Source organism: Adiantum capillus-veneris, chromosome 2, assembly GCF_014529385.1.
Source record: "Adiantum capillus-veneris isolate H3 chromosome 2, ASM1452938v2, whole genome shotgun sequence".
Classification (NCBI taxonomy): Eukaryota; Viridiplantae; Streptophyta; class Polypodiopsida; order Polypodiales; family Pteridaceae; genus Adiantum; species Adiantum capillus-veneris.
In genome coordinates this window covers 12634305-12656315 of record NC_140932.1, presented here as the reverse complement: position 1 = coordinate 12656315, position 22011 = coordinate 12634305, and the positions used below count along the sequence as shown (strand labels likewise).

The 22011-nt window shown below is 48.5% G+C and overlaps 1 protein-coding gene, 1 non-coding gene and 4 pseudogenes across 2 annotated transcripts; 5 read left to right on the top strand and 1 right to left on the bottom strand.

Annotated features, from left to right (window-relative positions):
• Nucleotides 1-1792: 1792 nt before the first annotated feature.
• On the bottom strand, nucleotides 1793-2809 carry LOC147462388 (uncharacterized). The gene has a single exon (XM_086493514.1). The coding sequence runs from the start codon at nucleotides 2807-2809 to the stop codon at nucleotides 1793-1795; it is 1017 nt and encodes a 338-aa protein (XP_086349640.1).
• Nucleotides 2810-11107: 8298 nt separating this feature from the next.
• LOC147462387 (25S ribosomal RNA) lies at nucleotides 11108-12626 on the top strand (annotated as a pseudogene).
• An 891-nt stretch (nucleotides 12627-13517) lies between these two features.
• On the top strand, nucleotides 13518-13636 carry LOC147462386 (5S ribosomal RNA; annotated as a pseudogene).
• Nucleotides 13637-15778: 2142 nt separating this feature from the next.
• Nucleotides 15779-19948, top strand: LOC147462385 (uncharacterized; annotated as a pseudogene).
• A 992-nt stretch (nucleotides 19949-20940) lies between these two features.
• On the top strand, nucleotides 20941-21093 carry LOC147462384 (5.8S ribosomal RNA). The gene has a single exon (XR_015186173.1). It is a non-coding gene; the product is annotated as a 5.8S ribosomal RNA (ribosomal RNA).
• A 362-nt stretch (nucleotides 21094-21455) lies between these two features.
• Nucleotides 21456-22011, top strand: part of LOC147462383 (25S ribosomal RNA) — a 3124-nt pseudogene continuing 2568 nt past the window's right edge.

Sequence of the window (22011 nt, the reverse complement as noted above, 5' to 3'; positions counted from 1 at the left end):
AAAGCTTATAAATAAGATGGGTGAACTTATATATTAATCTACAAAGCTACTGCATAATTTAAATCTTGCAAGGCTGAATGGGTCTTTACTCTTGCATTTCATTTCATAATGAGGTCAATTGCAACACTTCCTTATAGACAATGTTAGAAGTGTATGTCCTTTGGTCTCCCCCTTTCACCACACTTGTGTGGTGACCATCACCAACAACAACCTTAATGGCAGAAGACGATCTCACGCGAGACATTGCCACATACAATTGACCATGGGTTGAGAGATACAATCCAAGTACTCCCAATGTTTGGCTTTGTGCCTTGTTGATCGTCATCCCAAAAGCACATCTCAAGGAGAATTGTCGACGTTTCAACTCAAAAGGGAGGCCTTCTCTAGCTCCGATGAGAAAATCAATCCTTGGGATGAACACTGCATTTCCTGCATGTGACCTTGTAATGATTTCTGCTTCAATCACTTTGCTATGGAATTGCTTTCAAATCAAGCGTGTCCCATTACAAAGACCACTTCTTGGAACCAAATTGTGGAGCAACATAACTGGAGCATTTTTTTTCAAAGGCAAAACATGCGGTGGAAAACCTCCTCCAAGATCTAAACTATTTAAGAACTCAGTTGTGAATAAAATGCTATCACAGTCTGATTCACACACTAAGTTTGCACTGACATATTCCTTACAAGTACCAGGAAATTTTTGCAATACCGAATTGTTTATAGCATCCACATCCTTGTTGTGAGGTGCCAAGATTGCCCTGTCCTTAAAAAAGGTTGCTTGGCAAGAGAGTGTTTTAAGGTCTCCATATATGCAATCAATAAGTCCTTGCAAACTATTTTGTGGTAGCATCATGCAGGCTGGCAAGCTACATTATCATGTAGCTCCCCAGATCACAAACATTGCATCAAGTGTCCACTGCACAAATTCTCTTTCTCTAACATTATTGCAACAATTGACCACTCGCATGTTCTCTGTTAGACGCAAAATTTTTGTACAACACCAAATGTATGAGCGGCACAAAGATGCATCAACAATGTCTGCCCTTCCTCCTCTACGTACAACAGGCAAGATCTGTCAAAAATCACCACCAAGGAGGAAAACCTTTCCGCCAAACATCATGTTATTATGCATGACATCTCTTAGTGTCTTGTCAAGAGCCTCAAAAGCATGCCTATGAGTCATGGGAGCTTCATCCCATATAATCAATGAAACCATTCGCAACAGCTCAGCAAGCTGGCTATTTACTTTAATATTGCATGTTGAGTCATAAGTTATATCAATAGGGATCTTGAATCTGGAGTGTGCGGTCCTTCCATTGTCAAGAAGTTGTGATGCAATACCAGATGATGCGCATGCCAAAGCAACTTTGCTCTCTCCACGTATGCGAGAGAGCAAGGCATTATAAAGATAGGTCTTTCGTGTTCCACCTGGCCCATCCAAGAAGAACACAGTCCCACTATTCATGCCAATGGCTTCTAAAACTCGATTGTAGGCTTCCCTTTGTCCAGCATTCAAAGATGATTCAATTCGAGCAGACAGGCCTCTTTGTTCCTCCACATTATACATTAACTCTTCAGCAAGCACTCCATGATCACTCATTACTTGCAATGTGTGATCCACCTGGGGCATTCCAGAGTAATCTGAGAGCCTCTTTCCATATTGTTGAAGCATTGTCTCTAAGTTTGACAATGCTTGGTTTTGTGCCATGAGTTCATAGATACGCTCATTGGTTGTGCAAGTCTTCATATGATATAGATGGTCCTCAGAAAGCTCCTTACAGAAGTGATTCCATTATGCACCAGGACATATTGGCTCACAAAAAACCAAAATGATTACAAATAGTAGCCGTAATTGTTTTCTTGTTTGTTGAAATGAAGCTTCTTCTAAACAAAGAAACCATTCATCATCAACTTGCAATAATCCCCGTGCATTGCATGCTTCTTTAAACGTTTCATATACTCGTCCATTGAAGGTCCGAATACCCTCACAAGACCTACATCCTTTGCACTTGTTGAGTAACATGCGCAAATAGTATAACTCTCCGATAGTGAGAACTATGTTGTACATTCTTCCAATCACGTCTCCTTTCTGTTTTGGAGTCCATGTTTTGGTTGTTGACTTCCAAAAACACTTTGTTGGGAAGTCTATGTACAACAAATCATTGGCCTCTGGATATCTTTGATTTGCAACAAACCACTCAGTGAGCGTAGTCTTTTTGTTGGCCTCTCTCTCCACCACACTCTGTATAGTCGCTCTGTCATTAAAGAAGACTTGATTTTGATGAGGTAAATGAACATGGAGGCGTTGTATGTTAGGTTTCTCTTGATGCAAGTCAAACCCAAATATCTGCCAGATAGCCTCAGATGCTAATACATATCGTGCATTAAGATAGTTTGTAACTTCATCTAAAATCCCTTTAGTGTCTTGTAGAGCAATAGTCTCCTTGTCATGTCCCTTATACACATACTTGTAGAGATATTTCACAACGGATATGTTGGAGAAAACCTCCACATTGATATGTGCATTGTATCTTATTGACAAAAATGGATTGTATGGAACAATCCACATTTGCACATTCTTATAAACAGTGTGATTTCCATCATCCCTCCTCATGTATGTTGAGTATCCTTCCCTATCCATAGTAGTCGATCCATTGAAGCCTCGAGGGTATTTAAACCTGTACTTTCCCTCTACCATACATGGAGCATTTCTATTCAAGTTTCCACATGGACCATGCACATTACACCGACTGATAATGTCATACAATTGTGGAAACATCACCTTATTAGGAAGCTCCGCACACACCATCTTATCATAATGGGATGTCTCTGTTGGTTTGTGTTCGGGAGAAATTATCAATAGAATGTGGGCATGAGGAAGGCCTCTCTTTTAGAACTCAATCACAGAAATGTGTCCGATGACCTTACCAAAAATCTCCCCCTTAATCAGCAAGCCCATCAAATCCTTGAACTTATGGTAGAAAACACGTGCAGTAAGGTCAGGACGATCGTTGGACGTTTGTCCAGGCAATAACGCGTCCTCTATCTCCTTCCATCCAGGATTGCATGTAAATGTTATGAAGAGATCAGGCTTCCCTCTTTTGCGTACAATTGCCATGGCATCCTGATAAAGTTGGTGCATATAGCGTGGACTACCAACATATGATGAAGGCAATACCACCCACTTGCCAACATTAGCACTGAATAATTGTTCTTTGTCACCCCTTGTTCCATCTCTTGCTCCGATCATGTCAGCCAAACCTTGGTACACCTCATTGCGTAGATCACTCTGATGATTGTGAATGCATAAAAGCCTCAACTCCTCCATACAACCATATGCATCAACAATAAATTGTTGCATTAGCCTACCACCACGTAAAAGACATTGTGTTGTGTCATCCCTGATTTGCAATCTATACTTGTATTCCCTCCCCCTTGCTCTCTGTTTTCCCGTGGCCTGTCTAATGCATGTATGTAGGGATTCCAACCTTCTTCACCACTTGGAAATAGCAACACATATAAGAGAGGCATGTACGACCTATGGCAATTTGAGATTCTTTTTAGACCACCACCAGAAAGATTTAACACAATATCTCGATGGCCAATGTTGCTCTCATCGCCTTGACTAGGCATGATTGCAGCAACTTTCGCACCTGTTGGAGCAAGGTACTGCCATCCATTAGTACATTTCTCAGTGATGACCATCCTTATGTCAGGAATATTGGAAGTTTGAACCATTGATGCAAACTGCCTAAAAGCTTGAACGTACGGATTTACGCGATGCATCATTGATTGCAAGATTTCCAAAACATCTGGCTTGAGTTTAGAAACATGCTGTATCCTATTTTGCAACTCATTCTCAGTGTCAAAAAATACAATTGAGCAAAGCAAGGGATTTGATCTGACTGTTCTTCAGGCATCAATGGATCAATTTTATGATAGATAGATCCATGCACTTTGAAGGTATAGATTCCTTTTCTTTGACGGAGAGATTCATCTATATGAGCTCCTAAAGAAGCAAATGCCAACACACTATTGTATGCTCTAATATGTTTTAGGAATTTCTTGCTTCTATTATTACCTCCGTGCATTAATTCTCTTAATTCTAAAGGAGGTTCACATAATGGTGGCAAAGAAACACTCCCTGAGTTGCAACAACTTTTCCCCACAAATGTGCACATGGTCTTTGCTTCTATCTTCCAAGAAAAAGCACCACAAAGGGAACATGAAAAATCCAAGTTGCCTATGTTGTGTAGTATAGACATTTTGTGAAAAAGTGACAACATAGAGATATGCATCAAGGGTGTGTTTTCAGGATATATGTAGGTGATGGATAGGCAATGCCTTTCGACTTTGGAGTAATCTCCCTCTCTAGAGACAACTATGTGCTCCCCATGAACATCTCCATTATTGGCTTCCAAATTGCTTCTCACTTCAATCTCCTCTTGATTTTGCAGAAGCATTGGATCAATATCTACATGCATTCCAACCCTTCCCTGAGAGAATTCATTGCATTGATCCACATTTATCAAATGCTGGCAATCTTCCAAGAGAGCTACATTAATCCCCCCTAGAGAGCGCCAAACTCTCTCTCTTGCTGCCTCATGTCGCGTAGCTCCAGAGGCTTGACAGATCCTACTACGTCTTGCATGTCCAGGAGACAACACCTTCGGACCAATAGCCATCTGTCCCAAAAAGAACTCTAATAAGTAATCTTAAATGTGGATAATTAAGGAGAGAGTGGATCTTTTCTCTATCTCCATCCCTCACGTTTCATGTATGGAAACTATGAGAGAGAGAGAGAGAGAGAGAGAGAGAGAGAGAGAGAGAGAGAGAGAGAGTTGGTGCATAAAACAACTTTGGAGAGCACTTCATTCAACACGTTATGGCCACAATTTTAGAGAGAGAGAGAGAGAGAGAGGGGGGGGGGGGGGGGGGGGGGAGAGGACCTAATAGAAAGAGAGAGAGACCCACTGCATAACAACTTTGGAGATCATTTCTTTCAACATATTATGGCCACAATTTTAGAGAGAGAGAGAGAGAGGGAGAGAGGATCTAAAAGAAAGAGAGAGAGAGAGAGAGAGAGAGAGAGAGAGAGAGAGAGAGAGAGTGCATAACACAACTTTGGAGATCACTTCTTTCATGTTCTTGCCACAATTTTAGAGAGAGAGAGAGAGAGAGAGAGAGAGAGAGAGACATAATGGCAAAAACACTTAGAAAAGAGAGCTCATCATCCATCCACCACATACATAAGATAGACCCCCAAAACGTAGATCCCCATAGTAGCCTATAAAGGAGAGAGAAGAACATGTAGATCCGCAAAGCCTATAAATGAGGAAGATGTGAGTATTATCGCTCATCATCCATCCACTACATACATAAGATAGACCCCCAAAACGTAGATCCCCATAGTAGCCTATAAATGAGAGAGAAGAACATGTAGATCTGCAAAGCATAGGAATGAGGAAGTCGTGAGTATTATCATCCACTACGCAATTCACTTTCTGTGAGGGCCCCCCTCCTTTGAACTCGATGGAATATCTCCAGTCACATTAAGCCCCTTCTTGGGACAATGGGTGGACACCAATGCATTGAGCTTGTTTGTGATAGACCTACGGATGGTACCTAGCCCATCACTTCTTTCAACATGTTATGGCCACAATTTTAGAGAGAGAGAGAGAGAGAGAGAGAGAGATCTTGAAAGAGGCGAATCTATACAGTTGAAAGAGGTGAGAGAGAGAAGGAAGGAGAGAGAGAGAGAGAGAGAGAGAGAGAGAGAGAATCTAATAAAAAGACGGAGAGAGCTTGTGCATAACACAACTTTGGGGATCACTTCTTTCAACATGTTATGGCCACAATTTGAGAGAGAGAGAGAGAGAGAGAGAGAGAGAGAGAGAGAGAGAGAGAGAGAGAGATAGATAGATAGATAGATAGATTTTATTATCGTCCTCGGAGGTCAAATATGACCTATGGGACCAAAGTTACATGTGATGTAGTATGTGTATGGCTGATGAGTGACTCTCGATGCTCCAAAATTGTAGTGATGAGAGTCGCAATGGAGAGCCCACACTTTAGCTGGGAGAGGAAAGTGTGTAGGTCTAAGTTATGGCTGAAAATGTGAGAGAAGCAAGTTCGGATGTGATCAAAAGCTGAGCACTCTAGTAGTGTGTGGTACTCAGACTCTCGAACTTGCAGTGAGCATAATGTGCACAATCGATTTGACTCTTCTCCATTGCCCCAACGCCCTATCTTGCATCGAAGGAAATGGGAGCTAAGCCGAATTGCTGCGATAGTGCGTATCGCGGACAAGGGAATAGGCTCAAGCATGTAAGTGTGAGTACGGTTTCCTCTCTCAGCGAAGAACATGGTTTTGTAGTTGGGGACAATATAGGTGGTGTAATGTATGAAGCGTGACCCACCGGATTTCTCCCAAGCCGTAATACATTGGCGTTGTAGAAAAGCTTCATTCACTTGAGAGTCAATTGAAGCATCATGTAGCAAGTGTAATGCATCCCATCTCCCAAACCACTTCTTTATGTCTTGCATCCATCCCGTGCTCAAGATCTTGCTTTTATGCGTCTTTTGAACTTTTTTGCTTGCTTCCCATGCAATTGTAGGAAGTCGATGTGAGGGGTTTTGACGCATCTTTATCATGTACTCCACAACCCTTTCCATGCCAATAACCTCAATTGGAAGAGATCCCGACTCAAGAAGTAAGATCATATATGGTGTTTGTGTCTTAACTTGGAGAAAGTTTGTAAGAAAACGCTTTTGGACATTCTCAAACTCTTTCCAAGTAGACTTTGAGATGCTCCCGCCCCACACTTCAACTCCATACAGAAGAACCGGTGTCACCAATGCATCAAAAAGATACTTCTTGAGAACCCAACACTTGATGTTTCCCGCATTACACGTGTTCTCAAATGCATAATATGCTCTCTTTCCCGCTTCCAAACGACGCATAGCACATTCATGCCACTTGTGATTGGATGGAACCTCAAGGCCAAGGTACTTAAAGCTCTCAACAACTTCAAGTGTCTCGTTGTTGTACACAATGCATGGCTTCTCCTTATGGTTGGTTTTCACAAGCATAACCTTTGTTTTGGATTCATTTACAATCAGCCCACTATGCAAGCAAAAGTTCTCAAGGACAACCATAAGCTTTTGTGCATCTTCTAAAGTGTGTGCTAGAAGCACTACATCATCCGCATACAACAAAAGCATGATTACCGCATTGCAGATAGTGACCTCTTCAATGCCTTCTTCTTGCATAAATTCAAGTACCATTTGTTCCAATTGATCGATGCATAGACCAAAGAGAGTTGGTGACAATGGACATCCTTGTTTAACCCCAATAGTGCTTACAAAAATTTCTGAAATTTCTCTTCCCATGCGCAATTGACAAATCACCTTCTCATAGATTCGAGAAACCGCAAGCATAAACTCACTTGGCACTTGGAGTTCTTCCATCCTTCTCCACAAATTGTTACGTGGAATCATATCAAAGGCTTTCTTAAAGTCCACAAAACAACAATACAATCGCTTGCCTTTCAACCGACTTTCCTCCATGAGAACATGAAGAGTGACAAGATGATCAATGGTGCTATGGCATCGACGAAAACCCGCTTGTCCCTTTGCACGCTTGTCATTCTCTTCAGCCCAATCACTCAATTTCATCTCCATTATGCACCCAAACAACTTTGCCATAAGAGACCCAATCATTATAGTCCGGTAGTTGCTTACATTCTTTACATCCCCTCCTTTATGCAAAGGCTTAACCCAATTAGTACTCCAATCATAAGGCATACTATGTTGAAGTGCAAGGTTGAACATATCACACATCCACTCATGGGTAAAATCTCCCGTCCATTTGATCATCTCCGGCTTGATACCTTGAAGATCTCCCGCTTTGCGAGTGGCCAACTTTTCAAGCCCACCGCATACATCCTCAATAGTAAAAAAAGACGGCATACATGGGAGTGAACCATAAAATGGCATTTTTTCAGTATTTTCTTGCTCATATAATTGCCTACAATGTGTGTACATATCCACTAGACTCAAGTTACCAAAATTCTCAACCCGCTTGCCTCTCAAGTTTCTCCAAAATTTTCCACATGCATGTGCCTTTTCTTGGACTTGAAATTCTTGTTGCTTTACTTCCCATCTTCTTCTCTTCTTTTGAATCAATGCCTTGTATGTACACAAATGACTTTGATAGTTGTCTTTGTCCATAGTTGCATCAAGCTTTATCAAGGACTTTCGAGCATCTTGACATTCTTTATCAAACCACCTTTTGCGTGATCTATCTTTGTGGATCCCATGGAGATGCTTTATGGCAAAGCATTCTTCCGCACAAGAACAAATAGCTTTCTTGAAAGCTTCCCATTTAGTTTCCAATGGTGCATCACATTGAAGCTTTGTCATCCATAATTTTTGCTCAACCATTTCAATGTACATTGGTGCCCGTTTGAAATCCATACATAGTGATAACTTCTCTTTCCTTTGGCTGAGATTATCATGCTTAGTTGCTTCTCCACATGAAAGGTCAATACATAAGGTGCGATGGTCAGATTCCGGGGTCCATTGACCAAACATAAAACTCTTTATGCGATACATGATGGCTTCAGAGAGTAGCATATAGTCAATCACACTATCCCCATTATGTCTCCTACATGTAAATCCATTGGTTCCACTCCACAAAGATACACCATTGGCAATGAGCATACCCGTGCTATTACACATGTGTAAAAGTAACTTTCCATAGTGATCCGGCTCTTTCTCATCCATTGAAGTACGATCATACAAGTGAACTTCCTCCAACTCCCTTGAAATGTATGGCATATCAAATTGTTGAGTATCATGTTGCAATGTTTTTGTGCGAGCATTCATATCCCCAAATACAATAACATCACCTTCACCTTTGAAATAAGCAATGTCCTCTTCCACATCAAAAAATGGTTGATCTCTATCCATGCAAGCATAAAAGGGATAGAGAGAGAGAGAGAGAGAGAGATCTTGAAAGAGGCGAATCTATACAGTTGAAAGAGGTGAGAGAGAGAAGGAAGGAGAGAGAGAGAGAGAGAGAGAGAGAGAATCTAATAAAAAGACGGAGAGAGCTTGTGCATAACACAACTTTGGGGATCACTTCTTTCAACATGTTATGGCCACAATTTGAGAGAGAGAGAGAGAGAGAGAGATAGATAGATAGTTCTATTATCGTCCTGGGAGGTCAAATATGACCTATGGGACCAAATGAACATGTCACGTGGTGTGAGTGATGGTCATAAGTGACTCTCGATGCTAAAAAATGGCTGAAATGAGCGTCGCAATAGAGAGTCCACATCGTGGTTGGGAGAGGAAGGTATGTAGGGAGAGCTCATGGCTGACTATATGGGGAAAAGAGGACCTAATGTGCTTAGAAGCTGAGCACTCAAGTAGTGTGTGGTACTCACTCTCTCGCACTTGACGAGGGCATAAGGTGCAAAGTCGATGACACTCCTCGCCAGTGCCCCAACATCCTATCTTGCAGCGTAGAGAATGGGAGCTAAGACGAATGGAGGCAATGGTGCAGATCGCACTCAACGGGATGGGCTCAAGGATGTAGGGATGGGTTCGGTTACCTCGTTCGGAGAAGAAGAGAGATTTGTAGTTTGAAGCGAGAACCTGCAGATTTCTCCCAAGCCATGATACATTGGCGTTGTAAGAAGGCCTCATTAACTTGGGAGTCAATCGACGCATCCTTGACCAAGTGACATGCATCCCATCTTCCAAACCATTTCTTGATGTCAAGCATCCACCCCGAACTTAGGATTTTGCTCTTGCATGTCTTTTGAACCTTTTGACTTGCTTCATATGCGACTCTAGGAAGTCGATGCAAAGGGCTATGTTGTGTCTTACGCATGTACTCCACAACCCTTTGCATGCCCAAGACCTCAATGGGAAGCGATCCAGACTCAAGAAGTAAGAGCATGTAGGGTGTTTGTGTCTTGACTTGAAGAAAGTTGGTGAGAAAACGCTTTTGGACATTCTCAAACTCTTTCCAAGTAGACTTCCCGATGCCTGAGCAGGGCGAAGCCAGAGGAAACTCTGGTGGAGGCTCGTAGCGATACTGACGTGCAAATCGTTCGTCAGACTTGGGTATAGGGGCGAAAGACTAATCGAACCATCTAGTAGCTGGTTCCCTCCGAAGTTTCCCTTAGGATAGCGAGAGCTCTTCGCAGTTTTATCAGGTAAAGCGAATGATTAGAGGCATCGGGGGTGAAACACCCTCGACCTATTCTCAAACTTTAAATAGGTAAGCGGCCAGGGTTGCTCTGTTGAACGGTGCGGAATGCGAGCTCCAAGTGGGCCATTTTTGGTAAGCAAAACTGGCGATGCGGGATGAACCGAAAGCCGGGTTACGGTGCCGAACTACGCGCTAACCTAGATCCCACAAAGGGTGTTGATTGATTAAGACAGCAGGACGGTGGTCATGGAAGTCGAAATCTGCTAAGGAGTGTGTAACAACTCACCTACCAAATCAACTAGCCCCAAAAATGGATGGCGCTGAAGCGCGCGACCTATACCCGGCCATCAGGGCGAGTGCGGGGCCCCAATGAGTAAGAGGGCGTGGGGGTCGTGGCGCAGCTCCATGCGTGCGCCCGAGTGAAATGGCCCCCAGCGCAGATCTTGGTGGTAGTAGCAAATATTCAAATGAGAACTTTGAAGACCAAAGTGGAGAAAGGTTCCATGTGAACAACGATTGAACATGGGTTAGTCGATCCTACGAGATGGGGCACTCTTGTGTCAAGGGCGCAATGCGTGCCGTTCATCGAAAGGGAATCGGGTTAATATTCCCGAACCGGGACGTGGCGGTGGACGGCAACATGACCGAATCCGGAGACGCCGACGGGCCCCCCTGGAAGAGTTCTCTTTTCTTTTTAACAACCCGCCCACCCTGAAATGGGATCACCCGTAGATAGGGTCAAGCGGCGGCTGGTAAAGCACCGCACGTCTCGAGGTGTCCGGTGCGCCCCCCGTGGCCCGTGAAAATCTGGAGGAGCGAATGCGATCACGCGCGGTCGTCCTCATAACCGCATCAGGTCTCCAAGGTGAACAACCTCTGGTCGATAGAGCAATGTAGGTAAGGGAAGTCAGAAAAACGGATCCGTAACTTCGAGAAAAGGATTGGCTCCGAGGGCTAGGTCTAGGGGTCTGCGGTCCGACACCGGAGGCTGTCGGGGGTCTGCCCGAGCTGTCCCAGCGGCGAGGGTGGGCCTCCACGTGCCCACTGGCCGACGGTCGTAGAATGTCGCCCCTCGCGGGGCGGCCCTCACTAGGAGATGAATAGCCATCTCAGAACTGGTACGGACAAGGGGAATCCGACTGTTTAATTAAAACAAAGCATTGCGATGGTCCCCACGGATGTTGACGCAATGTGATTTCTGCCCAGTGCTCTGAATGGCAAAGTGAAGAAATTCAACCAAGCGCGGGTCAACGGCGGGAGTACCTATGACTCTCTTAAGGTATCCAAATGCCTTGTATTCTAAATAGTGACGCGCATGAATAGATTAACGAGATTCCCACTGTCCCTATCTACTATCTAGAGAAACCACAGCCAAGGGAACGGGCTTGGAAAAATCAGCGGGGGGAAAGAAGACCCTGTTGAGCTTGACTCTAGTCCGACTTTGTGAAATGAATTGAGAGAGGTAGAATAAGTGGGAGCCTTTGGCGCAAGTGAAATACCACTACTTTTAACGTTATTTTACTTACTCCATGAGGTGGAGGCAGGGCTCTGCCCCCTGCTTCTGGTCTTAAGGCGCGCTCGCGTGTCAATCCAGGCGGAAGACATTGTCAGGTGGGGAGTTTGGCTGGGGCGGCACATCTGTTAAAAGATTACGCAGGTGTCCTAAGATGAGCTCAACGAGAACAGAAATCTCGTGTGGAACAAAAGGATAAAAGCTCATTTGATTTTGATTTTCAATACGAATACAAACTGTGAAAGCATGGCCTATCGATCCTTTATTCTTTCAGAATCTGAATCTAGAGGTGTCAGAAACGTTACCACAGGGATAACTGGCTTGTGGTAGCCAAGCGTTCATAGTGACGTTGCTTTTTGATCCTTCGATGTCGGCTCTTCCTATCATTGCGAAGCAGAATTCGCCAAGTGTTGGATTGTTCACCCACCAATAGGGAACGTGAGCTGGGTTTAGACCGTCATGAGACAGGTTAGTTTTACCCTACTGATGAGCGATGCCGCAATAGTAATTTTACTTAGTACGAGAGGAACCGTTGATTCACATAATTGGTCATTGCACTTGGTTGAAAATCCAGTGGCGCAAAGATACCATGTGTAGGATTATGACTGAACGCCTCTAAGTCAGAATCCATGCTAGAAGCGACGCTCTCTACCTCCCCGGTTGTTACCCGACTTATAGTAGGGGCGCCTGTGCGTCCCCGAGAGCATGTGTCGAGAGCCTCCCCCGAGGTGGTGGAAGCGCCGCCTTGGGGCCTCTGAATGGAAATTCTATACGATTGGGGAGATGAATCCTTTGCAGACGACTTAAATATGTGGCCGGGTATTGTAAGTGGCAGAGTAGCCTTGCTGCTACGATCCACTGAGATTCAGCCCGCCGCCCCACCGATTTGTCCCCTCTCCACATCACACCGTGGGGTGCAGCCTTTCCCTTGGCCTATGTGAATTTGGCTAAGTCCCCCCCCCCCCTTCGGGCGGGCTTAGGGTGCACCGACCTATCATCGTGCCGAGGTCCACGTTGCACCATGTGGTTCAATCTTGCGGATGATGGGAGAAACGAGGATCACGTCCGAAGAGTGAGGGCGTGCTATTCCGTTTGGCAGCTTCTGGCTCCGATCCGAATTAAGGTCAGAGGACTTTGTCTCATATGCTAGGAAAACCAAAACTCTTTGCCCCTTCTCTTCCAACACACATACAAACATGAATTTAGATAACACGGCGTCAATCAATCCCGTCACGGTAGCGTCGGCGGTCGCGTTGTCAATCCCGTCGCCACACCCCTCCACATCCCATTGGCCCCGGTCCACGTAATCGGCCTCTTTGTCGTATTGCGTCTGGCGGAGACTGGTAAGGTCATGAAGTCGTCAGAGGGCACACACCCGGCCCGTCGGCCCACCCCAAAGCAAAAGACCTGTGCCATCGTGTTCCGTAGCCGGTTTAGGCCCGTCGGTGTACCCAACATCAAATGGCCGGCCCCGTCGCGGTGTCGTTGCGAAAATCGTGATTCTATCTCCGTGCTTCACACATGCGCCGGTCCCCCTCGGCGCGCCCGGCTCTTCGTTCCTCTCGCCGTCTGTTGTCAGAACCGCACATGGCCCGTTGGTCCCTTTGCGGTCGCAGCTACCGGCGTAAACCGTTTCGAGTCACGATGTCGTCCACGGCCCTGTCTCCACATCCGGATGATTCCGGTCGATCGTCACACACACACACACACACACACACACACACACAAATACATGTACATCCAAACGTATAAGTATGCGTGGCTTGACCTCAATAAATGTGGTGCGGTCATACCAGCGCTAATACACCGGATCCCATCAGAACTTCGCAGTTAAGCACGCTTGGGCCAGAAAAGTACTGGGATGGGTGACCTCCCGGGAAGTCCTGGTGCTACACCCTTCCTTTTTCCATGTTGCATTTGGCGCAAAAGAAACCCACCTCCCCCCCCCCTTGTGATTGGGCCTGCCAATACACCGGATCCATGAGAACTCTACAGTTAAGGGTGCTTGTGCCAGAATAGTACTGGGATGGCTTACCTCCCGGGAAGTCCTGGTATTGCACCCATCCTCTTGCCATGTTGCGTTTGGTCCAAAAGAAACACCCCCCCCCACTCGGCAACACCGTCGGCCCCGTCGGTGCTATTGGCTCCCTCAAGCATCCGTCGGCCCGCTCCGTCTCATCAATGCGTCCTGAGCACAACGTCGACCCGGTCTCGGCGCTACGGGCCACGTCACGGTGGAATCTCCGGTGGCTTCTTCATCGCACCGGTTGGTTCACACCATCCCGCCAGCTCGTCTCTGCACACCGTCCGCCCTCTCAAGCACCCCTCGGCACGTGCCATCTCGTCAACGCGTCCCGAGCACACCGTGGGACGGTCCGTGCTACCAGCTCCGTCCCGTCAACGCGTCCTGAGCACACCGTTGGCCCCGTCGATGCTACCGGCTCTGTCCAACACCCGCCGTCCAACACTTGTCGGCCCGCGCCGTCCCGTCAACGCGTCCCGAGCACACCATCGGCCCCGTCGGTGCTACCGGCTCCATTAAGCACCCGTCGTCCCATTCCATCCCGTCAACGCGTGCATGCACCCGTCGGCCCCGTTCGCGCTACCGGGGCCTCAAGCACCCGTCGGCACGTGCCGTCCCCTCAACGCGTCGCGATCACACAGTCGGCCCCGTCGGTGCTACCGACTCGGTTAAGCACCCGTCGTCCCGTTCTGTCTCGTCAACGCGTCCGTGCATCCGTCGGCCCGCGCTGTCCGGTCAACGCATTCCGCAAGATAACTTGTCTTTGACTCGTTTGTGTGCACGCGAAGCAAAGGCAGTGTCTTGCTGGCTTGCCGGCTCTAGCCCAAAAAAGTAAAAAGCTAAAGGTAAGAACATCTTACTGATGGGGTAACTCCCTTCCCGTGAGGGTCCAGCATACAAACTTGTCACTTGTAGGTTGGATATTGAACGCATTAGGCCCTTTACCTGGGCTAAAGGTAAGAACATCTTACGGATAGGGTAACTCCCTTCCCGTGTGGACCCAGCCTGCAAACTTGTCACTTGTAGGATAGATATTGAACGCATTAAGCCTTCTACCTGGGCTAAAGATAAGAACATCTTACGGATGGGGTAACTCTCTTCCCGTGAGGACCCAGCCTGCAAACTTGTCACTTGTAGGATGGATATTGAACGCATTACGCCTTCTACCTGGGCTAAAGTTAAGAACATCGCACGGATAGGGTAACTCCCTTCCCGTGAGGATCCAACATACAAACTTGTCAGGTGTAGACTGGATATTGAACGCATTACGCCCTCTACCTGGGCTAAAGGTATGAACATCCCACGGATGGGGTAACTCCCTTCCCGCGAGGATCCAGCCTACAAACTTGTCACTTGCAGGCTTTATATTGAACGCATTACACCCCCTACCTAGGCTAAAGGTAAGTCTCTGGAGGACTTCAGGAGGGCGAGGTAACTCACCTCTCTAAAGTTAGCAAAGAGCCTCGTGAGGGGAGGTCTTGGACGACTTGGGCCAAACCCCACTGGGTGCTTGGGAGGGAGGTGTAAAAAACCTGCCTCCCCCCAGACCTGAGTCAAAGGCGCTCCCCCTATTGAGCCACGGGAGGGGGAGAAAGGAGTGGTGGCTCCCCTGGAGCTGCGGAGGGATGAGTCTCAAGCAGTACCCCCCAATCGAGTGCGAAAGGGTGGGTGTGTTGTGAACAAAAAAACATCAGAAGGACTCATTCCATGGTGAGATCTAGAATACACTTTTCGATGTGCGCAAGTGGGGTATGTTGTGTAAACCTCCCCCTTGCCGGCCAAGCTTGGGACGAGGGAGTAATGTAGTGTTGCCAACCCTTTGGACCTTGGGGGGATTGGATCCAAGAGGTCTCTGTCCCAGCCCCCGCGGGAGAGAGTATTTAGGGGACCCCCCATGAAAAGTACAACCTTATATATAAACGCTCTTGCTTTCTAGCGCTCATTCCTTCAAAATCTTCTATTCTCAAAAGCTACCTATTCTCTCAAAGCTACTATTCTCTGAAAAGCTCTCAAAGTGATGACGAACGTGTGCTCAGTGAGTGCTTTAAGCACCCTGCGTGCGCCTACTGGAAGGAACGAACTCCAGCGACAAGCTCGGACAAGGCCTACTAAGAGGAACGAACCTCAAGGGCTAATAGGTAGGATACCCGGGAGGCACGAACCCCGGGAACAATCAGGTTTGTCAGCTCCTACCTTGCGAAACACCTCAAGCAAGTGGAACGAGGCACTGCATGAGGTGGGGGAATTTACCGTGCGAAGCGCCCCTAGCAGGGGGAACGAGTCACTGCATGGGGTGGGGGATTTTACCTTGCAAAGCATCCCAAGCAGGGGGAACGAGTCACTGCATGGGGTGGGGGATCTTACCAGGGCTTTGAGTGGGGGGATTGGACCCCCCAAGCTTGGGGTGGATAGACCACCCCGCGAGGCCCATGCCAGTGACTTCAGGAGAACAGAAAGAGTGTGCATGACACGTTTGACACTGGCAACGTTGAAACGTGGAGTAGCCTTTGGTGAATTTGGTCTTGTATGTGTTTGGGGAGCGTACAATCATAGCGGCCGCAACTTTTGGAAGCAGTTAGATGTTGCGAGAGTGGGAGCTAGTGTGATCAAAGTTAGCAAGGTAACCAGCATAATCCATAGGAATATACGCTTTGATCTCTATACCCACTCTCTTAGTGCAGCTAAAGCGCTCGTAGGTAAGCTAGTTGTAGAACAGCGCTTCAGCAGATGGAGGAGCAAGATGTCGAGACCTTACCAAGACCGGGCCCGTAGACCAGGTTCCACCTCCGCCACCGAGGAGCAGTTCGTCAACCATATTAAGGTAACCACCTTCAACGTTAACGGGCTCAGAAACAAAAGGAGCGAACTTGGGTCGTTGATGGGAACCGGTAAGTAGAACATTGTCGAGGTGCAAGAGACCCGAATGTTCCAAGGATGTTGGCCTCTTAGACTCCCCGGCCATACGGTCTTTAATGCCCTAGGCACTGCAAAACCAGGAGAACGTGGAATGGCGTCTCTGGTTGCGGTTGAGCTCAGGCCCTTTGAGCTCAACTTCTCTTCCCCGAATCAAATTTTCATACAATTTTTTCCCAAAGGTTCAGGGGCTTGGATTCATGGCAATGTGTACATTCCGCAGCGCCAGTTGGGCGAAGCCAGGACAGTCGCTTTGAAGACCCTCGCACAAACGTTGGGAGTCATCTCGAACAAAAACCTACCGGTGATTGTTGGAGGTGACTTCAACATGAAGACAGGGGCGTTGAAGAAGTGGCTACTACTGAGATGCGGAAGAGGATTCGAGAGCTTAAAGGTTCGAGGCTTGAACCTCACGCACCATTCCAGGTGGGGGAAAGGAAAGTCGGACATCGATCACTTCATCGTGAACGAGTCCTCCGCGAGTCAACTTCTCAACAATACAGTACAAAGGGGGATAGATTTGTCAGACCACTGGCCACTAGTGTGCCACCTACACTCTGTGGATTCGGGAGTAGCAGCCAAAGCTACTTTGCCATCCGTACCCAAATTGGATGCATGTAAGATGGATGTGAATTGCAGACTATTTCTCGATGACAATCGGTGGAATACTCTGCTGCACGTTGAGCATGAGGATGGACGTGTGACCCAATAGTGTTATGACAAGTTTGTCTCCGTTGCTACATCCATTGCCAAAAAGGCAAGAGCTCTTTCTATGAAGCCCCCGCCGAGGCCAAGGTCAGGTTGTCGACTCGAACCTCGGGCTTGGAGACTCATTAATGCGCGCCAGAAAGCTTGGAATAGGGTGAGAACCAAAACTTCGAACTCTAGGGCTGGCCGGCAGGCGATTAGGGAGTACAAGGCAATAGCACTTCGTGCAAAGGCCGCAATCTGTGACAGTAATCGAAGATCCTTCGAGTGCTTCATGGAAAAAAGGAATGAGCTCCTGAGGGAGGGTGAAATGAAGAAATTCTTTACCCACCTCAAGAAAATTGTTGGGAAGGGGCAAGGAACTATTGCCAATCAACCTTTGAACGCAAATGGGGAGCTAGTAATGGAACCAGAGAGGCAATTACAAGTATGGGAGGGCCACTACTCCAGGATCTTCGCTGATACGGACGGTACCAACAAGGATCCTCTTGCTTGGTATGACAAACACGTGCGCATTTGGCCTGGTATGCCTGAAGTATGTGACCCGTTGAACTGGTACGAAGTGCGGGAGGCCTGTCTCGGCGGTTGAAGAGACACAAGGCAACTGGAGGTGACGGGTTACCACCCGAACTCTTTAAGCTGCTTGTGAAAGATAAGGGGCTTAGGTTGGATCCGCGTAAGCCACGATCGGAGATGGGCAAGGCTTACTTGCACATGATTGAGGGCATTTACGATACCGGAGACATCCCGACTGGCGCTAGCGATGCAGTGATTGTGTCAATTCCCAAGAAGGGAGATTTGACTAGCACTGATAACTACCACGGGATCACGTTAATCTCCGTTGCCATAAAAGTCCTCACTACGGTCGTGATTAGGCGGATCACTAAGCTACTTGAAAAGAGGAATTTCTTCAATCCCAGCCAAGCTGGCTTCCGTACTAATGAGGAATGCATAGGGCAAGTCGCTTGTCTGAAAGAGATCGTGAAACTCTGTCACAAGGATGGGAAACCAACTTATGCGGACTACATTGATTTCAAGAAGGCATACGACACAGTACCGCACGAGGCGTTGTTCCTAAAGCTTGCTGCGGCTAGACTGCAAGGACGAGCACTTAGATTCTTCCAAGCGCTCTACAGGTCCACCTCTCTTAAAGTCCGACATATGGACCAACTGTCGGATTCGATTCCGGTGCAGCGGGGAGTCCGCCAAGGATGCCCGGGATCGCCCTGTCTATTCAATATATAAATCGATGATATTTTAGACGTAGATGGGGAAACATGGGGTCTGGAAGTACCTAACCTCCTCAAGAGAATTAAAGGACTCCTTTTTGCCGACGACCTGGTTCTACTTGCTGACTCTCCTGAAAGCCTACAAACAAGCCATGACAAGGTAAGTGAATGGGCAAAGACCTCGGGCATGACCTTTGGAATTGACAAATGCATGGTCACGGTGTTCCACGGTGACCTGCAAGATCTCTCTATGAGGATCTTTACTTTGGGTGGTGAGATGGTTGATGTAGGTGAAACGTACAGATACCTTGGCATCGACGTTGACTCGACCTTTTCCATTGAACGCATCGTTAAAGAGCGAGCGGACAAGGGGAGGAAAAGTCTCTTCGCATGTCAACACCTACCAGCGAACCGAGCCATCCCTATTTGGTCTCGACTGGCTGTTTTTAAGGCATGTGTATATCCAGTGATTTGTTATGGCGCGGAAATTATGGGGGCCCACGACCAACATGTCCTTCACTCTCTGCAGCGCCTCGTCGCCACCGGGATGCGAATGTTACTCGGAAAGGGAGCAAGGTCAACCTCTGTAGGGACGGAAACTATCCATCACGAGTTTAACATATCACCCGTACCTGCCTTTTGTGGGGGACAACGAGGACGGGCTTTTGACAAGTACCGCACGGTTTCATCTACTTGGATAGGCTCCTTGGTAAACAAGAAGGCTAAGAACCAACCGTTCAAGAAGTGGACTTGGACGACAAGAACCAAGAATTGGATGAATAAATATATCCTAGCGGGCTGACTTCAGCTCAGTACGCTACCACGCATGGGACAAGTGGGACGAGAGGCATTCGTGCCTGGCGTTGGAGCCCTATAAGGAGGCCGGCTATGAACAAACACGTGGATACCTGCTGCAGCTCAATAGGAGCACTTTAGTCAATAGAAAGGAGGAGAGAATGCTGGCTCTCGCGATAGTAGGTGGGCTAAAACTGGCTGATAGTTATATGCGCGGACACAGCATTTGCACGCTGTGCTCCCAGTTAGAGGGTCGTTCGCGTTCGCATTTGCTGATGAGGTGTCCGGCGGCAGATGATTCTAGGGGGCGTTGGCTAGACCGATTCAACTCCACCTTCAACGCACTCGACCCTTCGTTGGACCCTGAAGAAAGGACTGTTATCCTCCTTGGTGGGGAGGCCAGCAGGAAGCGATTGCCCTTCTGGGTACGCCTTGATCCGCACTCGAGGGACGGAACTGTAGGGAACGTGCCTGTGGCGAAGTTCCTCGGTGAAGTTGTACCCCGGTATTTAGGTGCTCTGCATAGGCGGATGGGGAGATAATGCTCCTCTTCCTATGCCGTTATTTGAATCCGATCCCTTTCCGGGGAAATGACGTAATTCTCCCCAAGCGAAGCCAGATGAGCTACGAGAGCACCCAACTGCCATTCCCCCCCGGGGGAGTCAACTTCACCTAAAAGGGGTTGCGAAATGCATAATGGGAGACATTATCAGCCTCAGCGGACGCCACCTGTGAGCCGACTCCCTTCCAAGCGGGTATGGAATTTCCTAGGGGAAAACTGTCGTGTTTCAAAGGCAGTTTAGTGAGGTGAACGATAAGTTACCTGGAGGAGGTTACTACAAAGGGAAGACCGAAGCAAGTCCCGCAGTACCTGGGCCTCTGAACAGAGGTACTTGGTCGCTGTCACGCCCACCGAAATGGGTCTCTCAAGGGAATAGTCATCACCCTAAGAGTGTAGATAATTCTGGCCTACCGAGTCCAGAGGAAACTAGTGACAAAAGCGTCTGCCTTAGGTTTCTCGGGGCAGAGTCCTGGTCATTCTTCTTGTCCACTTTTGCGGTGGATAAGGGGAGTGGTAGGGCTTGCCTCGCCCAACTCCGAAGACAAAACAAAACAAAAATTTAGAGGAAGGAGAAGTCAAAACAAGGTCTCCGTAGGTGAACCTACGGAAGGATCATTAACACACATCCCATCAGAACGACGCGGACCGTGACGTATGCGAAGGGCCGCGCCGGGAGGCACGGCCGCCCCCACCTCGCCCTATGCCGGAGCCGGGACACAGTGGGCGAGGCGCCAGGGCCGTCCGTCGGCCGCGCGACGGGGCACCGGGCAGGGACGCTTTCCCTTCGCCCCGCCGCGCGGGCGGCCCCCTCCTCCGTGCCGCGAGGCACGGGGCCGCTCGATCAACCTTTCTGTCCCTCCCCCTCCCCGCACCGCAGGGGGGAAGGGTGGGCCAAGGGGCGATGCACACAGCTGAACAAAATCTTGGACTAAGGTGGCTCCCTCCGGGGGCCGTGAATCACGAAAAGCAAACGACTCTCAGCAACCGATATCTTGGCTCTTGCAACGATGAAGAACGTAGCGAAATGCGATAAGTAATGCGAATTGCAGAATTCCGCGAGTCATCGAATCTTTGAACACAACTTGCGCCCGTGGCTCGTCCAAGGGCATGTCTGTCTGAGCGTCCACACGACCCCCACGCCGACACCTCCCCCCCATCTTGCTCCCGGGATGGCGGGTGAGGTGCGACAGAGATGGCCGTCCGAGCGCGCCTCCCCCGACGCGTCGCCCCCCCTCGCGGGGGCGACGGCCGAGGGGCGAGCGGGTTGCCGCGGTCGGCTGAAATGCATCGATGGCACCGTGCGACGACCCCCACCACAAGGGTGGTTACGCTTCCCGAGTACGAGGTACACCCTCCACGGGGATCGGCTTCTGCGGCCGGGGTGTGGTCGGTGCCGCTGTGTCGAGATAGGGCTCTGTGGTCGAGGAGCGGGGGGGGAGGGGACGAGCGCCCATCCCCCCTTTGCCGAGGCCCAAAAACGAACGCACGGACCTCAGATCAGGCAAGGCTACCCGCTGAACTTAAGCATATCAATAAGCGGAGGAAAAGAAACTAACAGGATTTCCCTAGTAGCTGCGAGCGAACCGGAAAGAGCCCAGCTTGAGAATCGCGCGGCCTTGAAATTGCTGGGAGGGAAGCGAATGGAGGCCGTGGGTGCCGGCGAGAGCTGGTCCGCCGCTCAACGCGGGGCGCTGGTCAGCGTGGGGTGGTGCGACGGGACAAGAGCGGGCTTTCGTCAGCCCGCCGATGCCGTCACGTCGGCCGACGAACGAAGCGCGTGCCACTCGTGGCGGGCTTTACGCACCTGCGCATGGAGACGCTTGCGCTTTGGGCTTTCCATCCGACCCGTCTTGAAACACGGACCAAGGAGTCTAACATGTACGCGAGCTGGTGGGTGGCAAGCCCACGGAGGTGCAAGTAACCTGACAGGTGGGATCCCCCTTGGGGGTGCACCATCGACCGACCGTGATCTTCTGTGAAAGGTTTGAGTGGGAGCGTACCTGCTCGGACACGAAAGATGGTGAACTATGCCTGAGCAGGGCG